Consider the following 14241-nt stretch of genomic DNA (forward strand, 5'->3'; position numbering starts at 1 on the left):
TATAATAATTAACCCCCATCTAAGTCTCCTAGTGTCCGCCTCATCCGGTGTTTTATTTATTTATTTATTTTTAACCTAAAGTGTGGATTAATGTTCTTGGAAATGGTTAGGAATCAGGACTTAGCTACAGGGTGAACAGATTTTAATTGGTTCCAACAAGTTTCAATTTTGACCAAAGAATTAGAATAACAGGGCCCCTGAAATACAATTCGAAATTCATAATTTAGTTTTCAACAAGCTGACTAAGTCAAATAATACCTCATATCAAACTGTAAACCTGCCCCAATTCCCCACTATCTCCATTTCCTCTCTTCACTCCAAGTAACTACCTCTTCCCCATTAACCTGCTCGACTAATAAAGCCGCAACTCCCGACTCCGAAACCCCACTTCATAACTTAGCATAGCTTTCTCTTTTTCTCTACTTTCAGAACAAGATCGAAGCTTCTCATATACATGCATAATGGCTACCTTCAAGCTACTACTGCTCCTCTTCACCATCTTCTCTTCTCTTCATTACTTTTCTGTTTCTTCCTTCGAATACCAAGTTGGTGGCAACAAAGGTTGGGTTGTTCCTCCTGCTAATGACACCAGAATCTACAATGACTGGGCTTCTGAGAACCGCTTCCAAGTTGGCGATAGTATCAGTAAGTTCACTTCCAAACAGACATATAAACCCTCTAAAGAATAAGAAAATGTAACTCTTTCCATTGTTTTAATTACTTGTATTATGAGCAGGGTTTAGGTATAAGAAGGATTCTGTAATGGAGGTAACGGAAGAAGAGTACAAGAAGTGCAATTCTAGTCACCCTACTTTCTTCTCCAACACAGGCAATACTGTGTACAAGCTTGACCATTCGGGACCTTTGTACTTCATTAGTGGAGTTTCTGGGCATTGCCAAAAGGGACAGAAGATGGTTGTCAAGGTTATGGCTGCTGAAGAGGATTATTCTTCTCATGGTGGTGGTGGTAATGGCGAAAAATCAGGTGCTTCTCCTTCTGCAATGATGCTTCCTTTTGGAGTGTCCAAAGTTGCCTGTCTCCAACTGGTTCTTGCTTATGTTGCTTCTTGCATCTTCTACTAGTTTATATTTTTCATTTATAATTTCAGTTGTGGTTTCTGTTACAGGCTTTCTTTGCAGAATTATTGCTACGTACTGTAATGTGTTTGTTCAGTTATTTTATAAATCCTTTTCATTATTGACTACCCATATGCTTACATCAATTATTTAAACATTTCATGCTCACTTCAATTACAGTTTAATTACTTTCTGGTATTGAGAGTTATCTTTACATGGTATTTGATGTTTACTTATAAGCAAAATTGCACCTGAAAAATGATCAACACTAAGAGTGGGCTTAATTAATTGCATAGCAATCTTCATTCAGATCCACATGGAAAGAAACACTATCTTTATCAATATTTTTGAACTTGGTTTTTCTTATATAACATTTAGTGCTCAAGTTTCTTTTCATGCTTAAATGGGTATAAAAGCAAAGTAGAAATGCTAATTACCAAGAAGCATAATGTATAGAAAATCTAGCATCATAAATTAGTGAATTAACTCATCTTTCAGAATAAAGTTAGCTGATCAGGTCAAACACAGTTTTTTTTCTCTATAGAATAACATGAACATTAGAAAAGGGGCAATGACAGTTAAGTTTACCAGCAATTTCTTCTTCTTTTTTTCTTAAAGTTATTTTTTTTCTTTTTCCTAGATTACATATATAAGAAAATACTGAGGGGAAAATGAAACATATCATTTTAAACAAGATTGAATGGAGAAATTGGGGAAAGCAAGGATGTAACCGCATTCGTTCCCCGCTGTTAATCTGAAACGAAAGCTTCATACTTTCATTAGCACAATTGTCAAATCACAGTCTTCTTTATAATCTCCAATGCTACCCAAGTTTCAGAAACAGCAGAACCACTTCTTCTGCAACAAAAGAATAAAAAAAAAAAAGAATGTCATGAATTTTGACTCTAGAGTCGTCTCGAAGACTATAATTTCTAAATCTCAAGTTTTTAATCGAAAAGGAAAAAGAAAAGAAAAAAAAAAAGGTAAGAAGCATCAGGGATTTGTATAAAAAAGAGAGGAGGAATAGAATTAATATGAGCATACTGCTGTTGGATCCTGGTAATTGTCATCTGGTTTATGCAGATTATTATTCCTCTGTGAGGCAGCCCCTGCTCCTCCTGCTGCATTGGATTTTTTCTCATCTCTGGCTTTGCTAAATATTACAGTAAATCCTTCAGCAGATGCAGGATTGTTGACATCCCATTCTCCGAATTTCGGCAAAGGCCGACCCTTATCCTGCTGCATCCACAAAAACCGCTACCAACTATCATCACAAATTTCAACTAAATCATTTGAACCCCGTAAGCAATCAATACGAACCCTATGAGAACGCCTTTTATTTATTTTAACATATTAAATGTGCACAAGATCTGTTACCACCGTTATTACAAAACATATACATGCTTTTAGAATATTAATTTTTTTCGTTTAATATAGAAACAACATGATGAATGTTAAAGTTCTCCTTAATTAGAAATAACTACGGAAAGAAACAACAGTTGACAAAAGGAATTATATGGGCAATTATGAAATGAGTTTTACATAACAGAAACACAATACATGTCGATAGAAAAAAAAAAAAAAGGAGAAGGAAAAGAAGAGAAAAGAGAAAGGAGGATGTTACCGTCGACATGAAAGATTTATTGCGGGGGACTCCTGGTGGAATAAAAAATGTGGATGAAGAAAAGGAAAAAAGATAGAGAGGAAGGAGGGAAGAAAGAAAAGAAAGGCAATGCCAAAAAGAATGGAGAGAGCGAGTATTAAGGACAATTCTGATAGATTGACGTTAGGACACTAGCGGATGTTAATAATCTATTACCTTTCTTTCTGTTTTGTTTTTGTTTTAACACCCCAACTATCTATAATAATATAACCTCAATTCCCTCATTTATTTTTTCTATTCTACTCCTCCTTTCTAATTTCATGCATTTAAAACAATTAACTGTTCAGTTTAGACACTCAGTTTTAAAAATTACTTAACCAGATATCCTTTCATTTAGGGCTGTATAAAGAGGACATGCAGCATTGTCAGTCCTCCTAGCTAATTTTGATCATGCATGCACGTTCTATTATTATTTGTTTTTGTATGTAGTTTTATTGGTGCCCTTTGAAGCATAGGGGTGAGACTACCCCATGCATAGAAAGACACGTGTCTATGAATAGTTCTCTTCCACCAAATTCCTTTCGGGCAAGTCTAGAATTGTTCAAATGCTCAAGGGTCAGTGTAACCTATTTCACAAAATGGTCTGAAAGTGAAGTTTGTTCTCAAAGCTCTATCTGCAGAAGGACGGCATTTTGTATTATTACTAAAGCTTTTAGATTGGATGTGGACTCGCATAGGAATTGAGCTTAAGTTCTTTCAATTTTTAATGGGCTGGCCGCTAGGCCTTTCACTCACTGATTAAACAGCACAGGCCACACCAAAATTTGGTTTGGGGCCTTTCCAGTCTCTATTTGCCCACGCCAATACACCAAAAAAGGAAAAAACTATGGTGGCCACACGCCTTAAAATAAATCTAGAAAAAATCATTAAACAACGGAAATGACTGCTGTAGGACCAACCAAAAGCGTCTCAGCGAACGACTCATGACTTGCCACGTCATTCGTAACTTTACAAAACCCCAATTGATCCACGGCGCCTATTAAAACCCATAAACGTAGACAAGGTTTTAGCCCCACAACACAAATACAGTTCCCCCAACCGCCAATTCCCCAAATTACCCTTCTATTTGTCAATTTCGTGACCCAGAAAACCTCGTTCATCTATATTCATCATCAATCAACCAAAAAACAATCATTTATTTCTCTCTCTTAAAAGGAACAAACTTTTTGGGTTCTTGTTTCTCTCTCTACGAACAAACAGACGATGGCAACTGGGCTGCTCAGGAAAGGACTCTCAATCGCTAGGGTTTCCAAAACGGCACCTTTTACCTCAAGACTGATCCCTACAAGGTTTCACGCATCAGAAGCAGAAGCACAAAAGGTTGAACCAAAAGCAAGCTCAACCGCAAGCCTTAAGACTTTCCAAATATACAGATGGAACCCCGATAACCCATCGAAACCCACACTTCAAGATTACAAGATCGACCTAAAAGAATGTGGCCCGATGGTTCTTGATGCTCTAATCAAGATCAAGAACGAGATTGATCCTACCCTAACATTTCGCAGATCTTGCAGAGAAGGAATTTGTGGTTCTTGTGCTATGAATATTGATGGGTGTAATGGATTAGCATGTTTAACAAAAATCTCATCTGGGTCTACTTCGTCAACAATAACTCCTTTGCCGCATATGTTTGTGATTAAAGATTTGGTCGTCGATATGACTAATTTTTATAATCAGTATAAGAGTATTGAGCCTTGGCTTAAAAGAAAGAACCCACCTCCTGTTGATGGGAAAGAGATTCCTCAGAGTAAGAAAGACAGGGCTAAACTAGATGGCATGTATGAGTGTATTCTGTGTGCTTGTTGCAGTACTTCTTGCCCTAGTTATTGGTGGAATCCTGAATCTTACTTGGGTCCTGCTGCTTTGCTCCATGCAAATAGGTAAATTTGTTGCTCTTTTTCTTCCAATTTTCTTTTTCCTGTTTTGGGTTAATTCTTGTTGCAGGTTTGTATTAGGATTAGGATTTGGAGTTTTGGGGGATTAGGGTTCGTGTTGTATTAGAATATTAGGAAATGGAAAAATTCTATAAGCGATAAATGAAACAAGTTTTGGATATCTTGAGGTTTGTTTATGGCCAAAAATGGGTTAGGGGTTTAAATAACGACAAAGAATTTGGAGTGAAATATGAAGACTCTTTGGTACGACACATTATTAATTTGATTGTAGTAGTTGATATTGATACCATAACAATTTTGTAATTTGTGTTAGGTGATTAATGGCCAGTGGTGGTGTTAGGATGCATTCCCTTCCTAACATTAATACATTTAACACTTTGGTAGGGGTAATTGGCAATGAGCTTCCTGTAGTAGTTTTAGCAATGATTGCATAGTAGTGTAGGTGAAATAAAGTTTGCAACCAACAAAACAACTGCTTCCTATGCTAGGTTTATAGAGTTTTATGTATGGAAACTTGAAGCTTTAATTTTGATTCTTTTTTTTTTTTTTTCCATTTGCTGGATATGGTCCCTTGTTTTTGCTTGAAATTCTTAACCTCCAAGAAAATAGTTTCTTTATACCTATGCGAAGCATTCGCGGAAAGTTCTTTGTTTGATCATTCTTTTGATAAGATGATCATTGAAAGCCATTTCATGACTGTGGCCTGCCTGCAATTATTTTTATTTCTATTAAAATTTGATTTGGACAATTGCTAATTGAGAAACTCCAATGGATTGGAAACTCAAATTGAAATTCTAATTTGTAATTATGAATTTAATTCTGGGTCCACACGAAAGATATTCTGTGCATTTTCACCTAGGATCAATGTCAGTGGCAAACTTGAAGTTCGATTTACAAGTCTATACTTGCTGTGATGTTGAGTGGCTTGCTTTTAAGTTAACTTAGGATTATGGTATTATGCCGGGTGAATGTGGACTTGGACTAACTGATAGTTTAGATGATGGAGGAACCAACCAACTATAACCAAGTGGGAATGTGCCCTTGAATGTCCCTGCAAGTTGGTGTTCCTTGTTTTCGTTGTCTAACAGTTTTTAAAATGGGAATGCCTTGAATCAGCTTTCCAGCAGTGCTGGCTCAGCTACCAGGAAGTCTGTTTTATCTACTTTGGAGATATTCTTATTGCTTGTGCAAAATAAGTTGTAAGCTCACTGGGAACACTATTTTAGTTGTTTCCAGACAGTGGGAGGGAACTGACTCTTGTAATTTTGCTGGTGCATGCAGGTGGATCAGCGATAGCCGTGATGAATATACCAATGAGCGGCTGGATGCAATAAACGATGAGTTCAAGCTCTACCGCTGCCATACCATATTGAATTGTGCCCGTGCCTGCCCCAAAGGGTTGAACCCTGGAAAGCAGATCATGCATATCAAGCAGCTCCAGATGGTAGGTGGTGCATAAGTTTTTCAATTGGAGAAGCATGAGGGTGTGCAACTGACAAATTGTTCTGGGGATTTTTGGAGGGCCCTGCAAAGTTTCAATTTATAATAATATGTGCACCAAAGTTTATTGTACATCCCCTTTGTATTCAGGATTAGGATTGAAGTGTGATGCCCTTCTTTCCCAATAAATATTTATAAAAGTTGATTGGGCTAGTGATTTTGAATTCCATTTGCAGTAAGCTCCATCTGGTGGTAGGGTTTTATGGGACGCAAAGAATTGAATTATTTGCAGTATTAACTTGTTGGAGAATTTCTATGTTGTGTATTTTTGGTTGACTGCTATGCAAATAACAGATAGTAACGAAGTTATAGATATTGACTGTCCAAAAAGATTTTCTTGATTGAATGATATTCACTGCTTTACGGTTGCAGTTTTATCAGATTCATTTATATTAGTTCTGCATCCTAGTGTTCCAATTCATCTTTACGGGATGTTTAGCATTTTCGTAGCGTCCCCAAGGCAATATCTCAAAGATGAAAATGCATGAAATCTTTATTAAGGAGATTTATTGAGTTTGAATATTGATGCAGTGGAGAGGAGAAGTTGGAAAAGGAAGTTTTGTAGCTCATCCAATGGATTCAACAAATAATGTCTTCTATCTGTAACTTAATTAGGCGCCTTCTGAGTCTAGTGATTACCATTTGAGGTCCCAACATTTCTGTGAAGTATCGTCCACATTGCGTTGATATGACGATGCCTATGTTAGGTGATAAAAGACTTTTATGTTTATTTATTTAGGTGAAATTCATTTTGGGTTCCTCAATTCTTATCATTGTAATGATTTGTTAATATTACATATATGCCGCATCCTTGCTTCATATGATTGTCGTGATTCATTTTCTACGCTGGGAAAAGGAATAACAATATAACCCACCGTAGAACAAATCTTAGTGCTCAACACAGATTTCGAGTGATCTGTACATAAAGAAATGTTCGATAGGTTTTGAAATATATCATATAATATAATAATGGATTAGGTCTATCATCACCCTGCACTAGAACTTCAACAGGGCTTATATAAACGTTGTTAATGAGAGACAACTTCATCCATCAAGCAGCTACTCTTTTATGATCATATTGATCATCATTACTGTTGCAATGCAATGAAGTTGTCAGGGATTGCTTGGATAACAATTGTTATGATCTTTCTTGGAACAAACACCATTGAAGCAAGCACGCGTAATTCATTTCTCCTAAAACCTCATGAGCTTGAACAGCCACCCCAGTTCCTAACTATAACAGGTAATGCAACTCCAACTACCTACATGTCATCTAGAACTACATGGGATCATGCATCAGACACAGATATCCGATATGGCAATGCTAATGATGAACATATTTTCTGCAGGGTGCAACAATGACTGTGATACAGCTTGCTGTAACTGTGACATTCAGAAACAGCCACCCCTATGTGTGCAATGCTGCAAAGAAGACCCTTGAGTTGCTCGACTTCCCCATCATAAGACATCAAGTATCACCAATAACCTTGCCAATGTTAAAAATACCAAGGAAAGACTGCAACTTTTAGTTCGCACCTATGCACTTTGTGCGATAAACATTTTCATCTTAACGTCTCGTACCAAAACGAAAAAAGGAAAATTCTTGATGATTGTGATTATAAATGAATAGAAACTCTATCTGGAGTTGCTCTATCGTTAATCTTTGAAAAGATTTTGAAGTTATGCAATAATACCAGTATTATCATCCGGACAGAAGGAATAAAAACAGAATTCGAAAAAACAAAAAAAAAAAAAAAAAAAGAAAAGAAAAGAAAAAGAACAAGCTACAATAATGATACCATCACCCAGCTCCTGATCATTTATTCTATTGACTCGTACAAAACTAAGCAATTTTGCTGGTACAGGTAGGTAAGGATTGGCAATATAGAAATCAATAACCTAGCCTTCACAAATGTGCCTCATTTTTTTAACTTCCTAAGTAATAGAAGTTGCTATAGACTATCTGTCCAGGCGAATTGCAATTCCTAATTCTCTATTACATTTAATGTTCTATATAGTGGCAACTTAAATGCAGAGACGCTCGTCTCATTTCCTTCTGCATACAACTATGAAGGCGCTTCAGAGTCTTCCATATCAAATTATACCTCAAACATGAAAAATCATAGCTGCTGCATGGAATTAACACACATTCAAAGATTAAGATTTTAAAGCTAAAGAGCAGTGACTGCCACAGGCCATAGTATTATTCTTCAATCGCCATGGGAAATGCTTTCACTATGAATTCTGTTGATTGTATAAGCAAAAATGCATTTCAAGTTTTGAATTCAATTATTATGACAGTTTTATCTTAGCAATGAACTGACTATTCTCATAAAAACTCAAACATTAGATATATTCTGTGATCTACAATTAAAAATACAAACACTCATAAAAGCAGGATGTTGGGATGAAATCTATGACCATCAATGGTAGACAAAGTTCAAGTCCTTGAAAGACCGAGGAACACAGCAGCAGATGATATTTGTACCCTCAGATCAGCAATATCTATATCATGACCACCTTCAACTAAGCCCCACCTGTCAACCTGCAGAGAAATTAACAAGGGCTTATACATCAGTGTATCAAATAAAAGCCACATAAGATAATACAGAAGGTGCTCAAGTCTGGCTGGAGGTACTGAGGTCACTCACATGCATGCAAGTGTGTGCACACAAGCATGCACATGTGTGTGTGAGAGAGAGAGAAACAAGAACCTGCAAATCTTCTTCAAGTCTAATCAACTGAATGGCTTCCTCAATATCTAATTTTCCACGAACGATTCCAATAGCAATTACTAAAGAATGGGCAGATGCTGCAATTGCATCAATTGCTGCCAATTCACAGTTGTCAGTTTTCTTTAGAAGGTCCTCTATTGCCTTCACCAAACCTTCCTCTTGCTTGCCACCAAAAAAACTTGAGTACACAACTGGCTTAAAGCCAAACTCTGATTTCACCCAATCAAGCAAGGGATCAATTTTCTCCACCTGCCGTTCTGGAAGAAAGAAAAAAAAATACAAGTCAACTCAGAGAATCATGTATAAAGCCACTAACTGTGAGTTGCATCAATGTCAAGCACGCATTAGTCATTATAAGAATGGGATGAGTTAGTGGAGCACCAATTTACAGCTCACGAATGTTTTATAATCACAGATAATAGAGCACCATGCCCAAGAAAACATTGAAAGATATAAAGTACATTTATGAAGAACATATTTAAAGCAATTTTCAAATGTAATTTATCTTCTTACAAGAAGATTCAGAAATCCATATCTTAGTGGCAATAAGAATCTGTTATTGTCTTCATAAACTTTCACGTAGACCCCGCCTATATGCACAGGTAACATAGAAAGGGACTCAGCAAGGAGGCACAGCTTCCAGAAGAGCATGATAGTTAGATTAACTAGTCACGCAAAGAGAGAGTCTAGCCACATATTTACTTAATCATCTCATTGAACAATAAGAGGAAACCAAAAATAACTCTACCAAGTAATATATGTAAGTAAACAAAAGGAACCAAGTTTTGGCTACTCCAAGTATAAATGTGAACTAACTTTCAAATAGACCTAGAACGGTACGTAACACAGGAATTTGTTGAAATCGACTGGAAAGATAAACCAAAGTTTGGGCAACAAAATGTATAATGCAAACCAATTAACAGTACTAACCTCCATGGGATGTCTTCTACCACAATGAAACTATTAGTTTTGTTAGTTACAATTTCAAATTCATAAAAGTGAATATTCAACAAAAGAAATGAAAATAGAATAAAATAAATGAAAAAGTTTGCATGTTGATTAGTAATAGGGAGTACAGATTTACACAAATTATTGATTAGCATACCATAGACACCACTGGTGAGATCATTATCCTCTGGAGCACGACAGAAAACTAAATCTTGATTGAATTTCTTCATCAAGTTTTCAATAATCTTTAGCCGCGTAAGTGGAACTCTCTCCAATGCAGTACAAGCAAGTTTCATAAGAGGCATTGTAAAAGGCCTAATTCCATCTGTTTGCTACAATAAATACAATTTCATTAAATTTTTCCAATAAATCGTAACACGTAAAAACTAAGACTAAATCAAAAGATAGATAATGAACAAAACAAAGCCCAACTGAGAATACAAATAAAAAAGAATCATACTGCAGAAAGATACCCTAAATCAAGCAAATGAAAAGAACCCAATTCAGAAAATAAAAATGGAAGACCAATTAGAAAAGAGTCAATTTATAAATAAAAAAAATGAATCGATAATTGAACAGAAAAGCTAAGAGAAAAGCTAATATAAAACACACCTGACAATCCCATTCAGCAGCAATAGCTTTAGCAAGAGATAAAGTAGGCAACTTTAGAGGCTTTTTAGAAGGTGTTTTAAGTGTCCTATAATCAAGCATCACTGTGTATCCAATCCCATCATCAGCTTCTCTTGTAGTTACTTTCTTATAAAATCTTTTGCCCACAATTGACCCTGTCATAAACGACATTGGCATTGTAACTGATGAAGATGAAAAAGACGTTGCTTCACCTCTCGCATCAGGATTTGGGGTTTTCATGTGTATGCTATTATTGGTGGAAGTGGCGGTGTCGGTGAAGGTGAAGGGGGAAGATGGACCGTCAGATTGGGCGGCGGTGGCAGCGGTGGTGAAGTGGTGGGTGACGGACGATGAGAGTGGAGATAGGAGTCTGGGGTTCTTTATTGAATTTAGGGTTTTGGTAATTAGTGAAGTTGCCATTAAAAGAAGAAGAAGAAGAAGAAGAAGAAGAAGAAATAAGTGGAATTGAAAATGGGGAGTTTAATATTTGATCGACTTGGTTGGGGTTTAGAGAGGGTAGAGAGGAAGGAAGGAGTAAGTGGAGAAGAAGGAGAGAGGCTGAGAATTTGGGCTTCCATGGCCCATTGGGTATTTTCCTGTGCTGTATGTTGTAGCTTTACAGAACACGAGCAATTCCCAGACATGGTGTGCTTTCTTTAGTAACTTGAAGAGGAATGTGTCTTTTGATGGCCACTAATGTGATCCTGGAAAAGGATACCAAGTGCTCATTCAAGGTGCCTGCCTAGCTCAACAAGTAGAGCACCATCATGTCTCCATGCTTCCTTTTCCATTAGTGCAAAACTGAAGCAAGGGCATCTTATCTTAATTTTTCATCTACAACATCTGAGCAACTTGCTGCATACTTATTTTTTTTTTTACAATACTACCATATCTTTTTCTGACCTTGTAAAAACAGGATAATTATTTTTGTTCTAATATTGTTTCCAAATAATAGTAATTAAGATATGATTATGCTGTCAACGAATTTGTCATATATTAGTCTGTAAGAAAATCCTGGAAACGGAAGAGTATTCACAAAAAAGAAGCAGAGACAACGCCTTTGAGGCCAAATGTTTACCACCCATAAAACAGTCGCACTGAATTGAGTCTGGGAGAAATGGAGGAGTTATCAAGTAAAGCGCGCAACAGACCCTGTGCATCGGTTAGGATCACTTGTGATAAAGAAAAGGTAAACTCATGCAAGTAACAACAAATTTGCAACCATTGTTTTATGGTAACTGGCTAAAGAACGCTCAACAAAAACCGTATCTATCCATTGCACTACAGTCTGGTGATCTGACAAAGTCCTACAATCAAGGGAACTTCAGCAATAAGATAGAGATCTTACAATGAAGAAAACGACATAAAATAAAGGAAGCAAATTTCTGTCCACCAATATTCACACCCTCTTTAAGTCCTCCTGTAACATTTACAAGCAAAAAGGGAAAATGTAATTGCTATTCAGCAGAACATTGTTGGTAACATGCGGGTAAAAGCACCACAGTACTATAACCATGCTTTTCTTCCCTGTCTATTGAGATAATCCAGCATCACATCATATCGTAGAACAGCAAGTCGTTGTTATACACACCAAAATACAAAAACTTCAACTATAGAGAAGTCAGGAAAATTTGATCAGGCATATAGAACATAGATGGGAGCTCAATGTAGAAAATGCTTAATATAAACATAAAAAAAGAAGAAGAAGAAGAAGAAGAAGAAGAAGAAATTAAAGCACCATAAAAGTTTGTTCAAAAATATGTTTATGCCTGACCTGACCATCAAGAGAAAAAAAGCTGGCCTAAGCTTTCTGCATATTGTATCAGCAACGACCACTCTGTTTGCTACAGGGGAAGAGAAGGGAGCAAGCTTGACATGGTCAACCAATGTTATCTCAGTAATTAATTAGGTCCTAGACATGAGAATGCAGAGATGCATCGCTGCTCCAACCATTACCTATTACCGAACTGCTATATTGCAAATCTATCTCATTTGATTATGAATTTCTTGTGTTCAATACTTCCTTCATAACTTTACCTAATATTTTTGGTACCAAATCTCGAATTATGGCCTTAACCCAAGTATGCCTTGATCAATTCAGGAGAATCCTGCTCGAAGCAAGTGATAAACCTTTTTCCAAAGTCCTTCTTGCTCATATTTAATACTGAGACAAAGTTTACATTCTTATCAATTGAGCCCTTTGACATTAGGAGTTTCAAAGCAGAGCATCTTGGTATAACTCTTCTCTCCAAACTGACCAGAAAAAGATTGGGGCATTTAACTATATCTGAAGGTTGCAAGCCCAGTTTAGTCAAAAAGAATTCCATTAAGACCTTCATTTTCTTCTCCGAAGTAAGCATGAAAAATAGTTGTAGTCTAAATGCCAAAAGAAACTCGCTTTCTGACCAACCAAAGCTCATCAAGAGTTCCTTTTTCCTTTCCCAGTGAAATCTGCTTATAACTGCCATTAATTGAAGAACATAAATGAAGGATTTGCTCTTGTTTATTGGTTCAAACCCCATTTTTTTAACTTCTTGAACCACTTGTTAAAACAAATCAACTCTAAGCATTAGTGATAGAGGCTCCAGTACCATTAGACTCCTTATATCGGGTTCTAATACACTGAGCACGCAAAATGCCTACATTAGACACCATTGCATCAGTACCATACTTAAGGGTGCGCTGGCATCGCATTAAGGCATATATCATTTTCTCATCAGTCTCAAGTATTCCCCTAAGATAATCAATAGTGGGTAAAATCCTATTCTTTAAACTACTGACTAAGATTCGTGCACTTGCACATAAAATCTTTGGAATATCAAGTTTTGCAGCACCAAATGACTCAAAAAAATCAATCTTGGGCTTAAGGGTTTTCTCTGATCATAATGATCAAATTATATCTGGCCTTGTTTCCACTTTTCCAGTCAAGCAGGTTCTAGGATAGGAAGTTCGTTTATCAGCTACAATAATAGGTGGATGCTGTGAGATTAAGCTAGTAATCTGAGGTTTAGTAAACCCATGAGCTCTTAATAATTGCAGAACCAAGTCCGGTTTTTCTGTTTTCTAAATATTAACATACTTAGTAGCTGAAATAGCCTTTTGTAAAGAGAGCCCACATGAATTGGTGAGATAAGAGACTGTTAGAGATCGTTGGTCTTCAGAGATTGAAACTGAATTTAAAAATGGTAGTGTTTGAACACCACGGATATAACACGGTTTCAAGTCTATGATTCTATAATTTACCAGCAATTTAGAGGCGAAACCAAGCATTTCTTTGAAAAAAGAGAATCATGGGTTTTGGACATATGGACTTACCGGATCCGAGAAGCTGATAAATTCAACTACGAGCAGAAAGAAAACCCTACTGGAAAATTCCTTTGCTGTGCTTTGGGAGAATGAAAGAAACAGTGACAGTCAGTCGGTTTAATTGTGGTAATAACTTGTTTTAAGAGGGATTAAGGGAGAAAAGTTGAAAAATGATAGTTTACAGCCACTCGCAACACTCAACTTTTCCATTATTTTTCTTTGTTTGGTATTTAATAAATCGTGTGATTATATATAGAGTCATTTATATTGGTTATCAATCAATTTCTTGATTTAAATTTAGCTTTGAATATCAGACCATTACATTAAAAAGAAATGCAAGGGCTTATTTAGCCATTTTAATAACAAGGTATCTCCTACTGACAATTTGATGTCTTTCCTGCTCAACTTCAATATCAACCAGTCTGCAGTTTTTATTTTTAATTTTAAATTGAATAGCTTAAACTCAATAATTTAGGAGTCAATGTTC

General features: G+C 36.4%; 4 protein-coding genes and 1 non-coding gene across 7 annotated transcripts; 2 read left to right on the plus strand and 3 right to left on the minus strand.

Annotated features, from left to right (window-relative positions):
- Nucleotides 1-23: 23 nt before the first annotated feature.
- On the plus strand, nt 24-1235 carry LOC8260330 (early nodulin-like protein 1). The gene is made up of 2 exons (XM_002526900.4): nt 24-645; nt 737-1235. Exons 1-2 carry the CDS (start codon nt 462-464, stop codon nt 1081-1083), a joined length of 531 nt encoding a protein of 176 aa, XP_002526946.2. The 5' UTR covers nt 24-461; the 3' UTR covers nt 1084-1235.
- A 316-nt stretch (nt 1236-1551) lies between these two features.
- Nucleotides 1552-2984, minus strand: LOC8260329 (protein NOI4). Of its 2 annotated transcripts, none has more exons than XM_025158728.2 (3): nt 2702-2984; nt 2122-2313; nt 1552-1935 (listed from the first exon to the last, which is right to left on the minus strand). In XM_025158728.2, the coding sequence occupies exons 1-3, from the start codon at nt 2708-2710 to the stop codon at nt 1912-1914; spliced, it is 225 nt and encodes a 74-aa protein (XP_025014496.1). In that variant the 5' UTR covers nt 2711-2984; the 3' UTR covers nt 1552-1911. The 2 variants fall into 2 exon arrangements, with proteins under 2 accessions (XP_025014496.1, XP_002526945.1); XM_002526899.4 differs by having other exon boundaries at nt 2122-2316; nt 2702-2971.
- Nucleotides 2985-3763: 779 nt separating this feature from the next.
- Nucleotides 3764-6450, plus strand: LOC8260328 (succinate dehydrogenase [ubiquinone] iron-sulfur subunit 2, mitochondrial). The gene is made up of 2 exons (XM_002526898.4): nt 3764-4620; nt 5917-6450. The coding sequence occupies exons 1-2, from the start codon at nt 3944-3946 to the stop codon at nt 6092-6094; spliced, it is 855 nt and encodes a 284-aa protein (XP_002526944.1). The 5' UTR covers nt 3764-3943; the 3' UTR covers nt 6095-6450.
- A 1915-nt stretch (nt 6451-8365) lies between these two features.
- Nucleotides 8366-13960, minus strand: LOC8260326 (ATP synthase mitochondrial F1 complex assembly factor 2). 2 transcript variants are annotated; one of them, XM_025158726.2, is made up of 5 exons: nt 13764-13960; nt 10431-11755; nt 9976-10150; nt 8850-9127; nt 8366-8680 (listed from the first exon to the last, which is right to left on the minus strand). In XM_025158726.2, the coding sequence occupies exons 2-5, from the start codon at nt 10866-10868 to the stop codon at nt 8576-8578; spliced, it is 996 nt and encodes a 331-aa protein (XP_025014494.2). In that variant the 5' UTR covers nt 10869-11755; nt 13764-13960; the 3' UTR covers nt 8366-8575. The 2 variants fall into 2 exon arrangements, with proteins under 2 accessions (XP_025014494.2, XP_048229744.1); XM_048373787.1 differs by lacking the exon at nt 13764-13960 and adding an exon at nt 12223-12490 and having other exon boundaries at nt 10431-12058.
- Nucleotides 11799-13766, minus strand: LOC8260324. Its single transcript, XR_007215761.1, has one exon. It is a non-coding gene; the product is annotated as an uncharacterized LOC8260324 (transcript).
- Nucleotides 13961-14241: the final 281 nt, after the last annotated feature.

The sequence above is a fragment of the Ricinus communis genome, chromosome 5, assembly GCF_019578655.1.
Source record: "Ricinus communis isolate WT05 ecotype wild-type chromosome 5, ASM1957865v1, whole genome shotgun sequence".
NCBI classification, from domain to species: Eukaryota; Viridiplantae; Streptophyta; class Magnoliopsida; order Malpighiales; family Euphorbiaceae; genus Ricinus; species Ricinus communis.

Excerpts from the sequence above, each read along its gene's own strand:
- LOC8260330 (XM_002526900.4), top strand. The coding sequence starts at position 462 with ATGGCTACCTTCAAGCTACTACTGCTCCTCTTCACCATCTTCTCTTCT. Across the intron at positions 646-736 it reads CCAAGTTGGCGATAGTATCA|GGTTTAGGTATAAGAAGGAT; the intron begins GTAAGTTCACTT and ends TATTATGAGCAG.
- LOC8260329 (XM_002526899.4), bottom strand. Across the intron at positions 1,936-2,121 it reads ATTACCAGGATCCAACAGCA|AAGAAGTGGTTCTGCTGTTT; the intron begins GTATGCTCATAT and ends CTTTTGTTGCAG.
- LOC8260328 (XM_002526898.4), top strand. The coding sequence starts at position 3,944 with ATGGCAACTGGGCTGCTCAGGAAAGGACTCTCAATCGCTAGGGTTTCC. Across the intron at positions 4,621-5,916 it reads GCTTTGCTCCATGCAAATAG|GTGGATCAGCGATAGCCGTG; the intron begins GTAAATTTGTTG and ends TGGTGCATGCAG.
- LOC8260326 (XM_025158726.2), bottom strand. The coding sequence starts at position 10,868 with ATGGCAACTTCACTAATTACCAAAACCCTAAATTCAATAAAGAACCCC. Across the intron at positions 10,151-10,430 it reads CTGCTGAATGGGATTGTCAG|CAAACAGATGGAATTAGGCC; the intron begins GTGTGTTTTATA and ends TATTTATTGTAG. Across the intron at positions 9,128-9,975 it reads TCTCACCAGTGGTGTCTATG|AACGGCAGGTGGAGAAAATT; the intron begins GTATGCTAATCA and ends TCTTTCTTCCAG.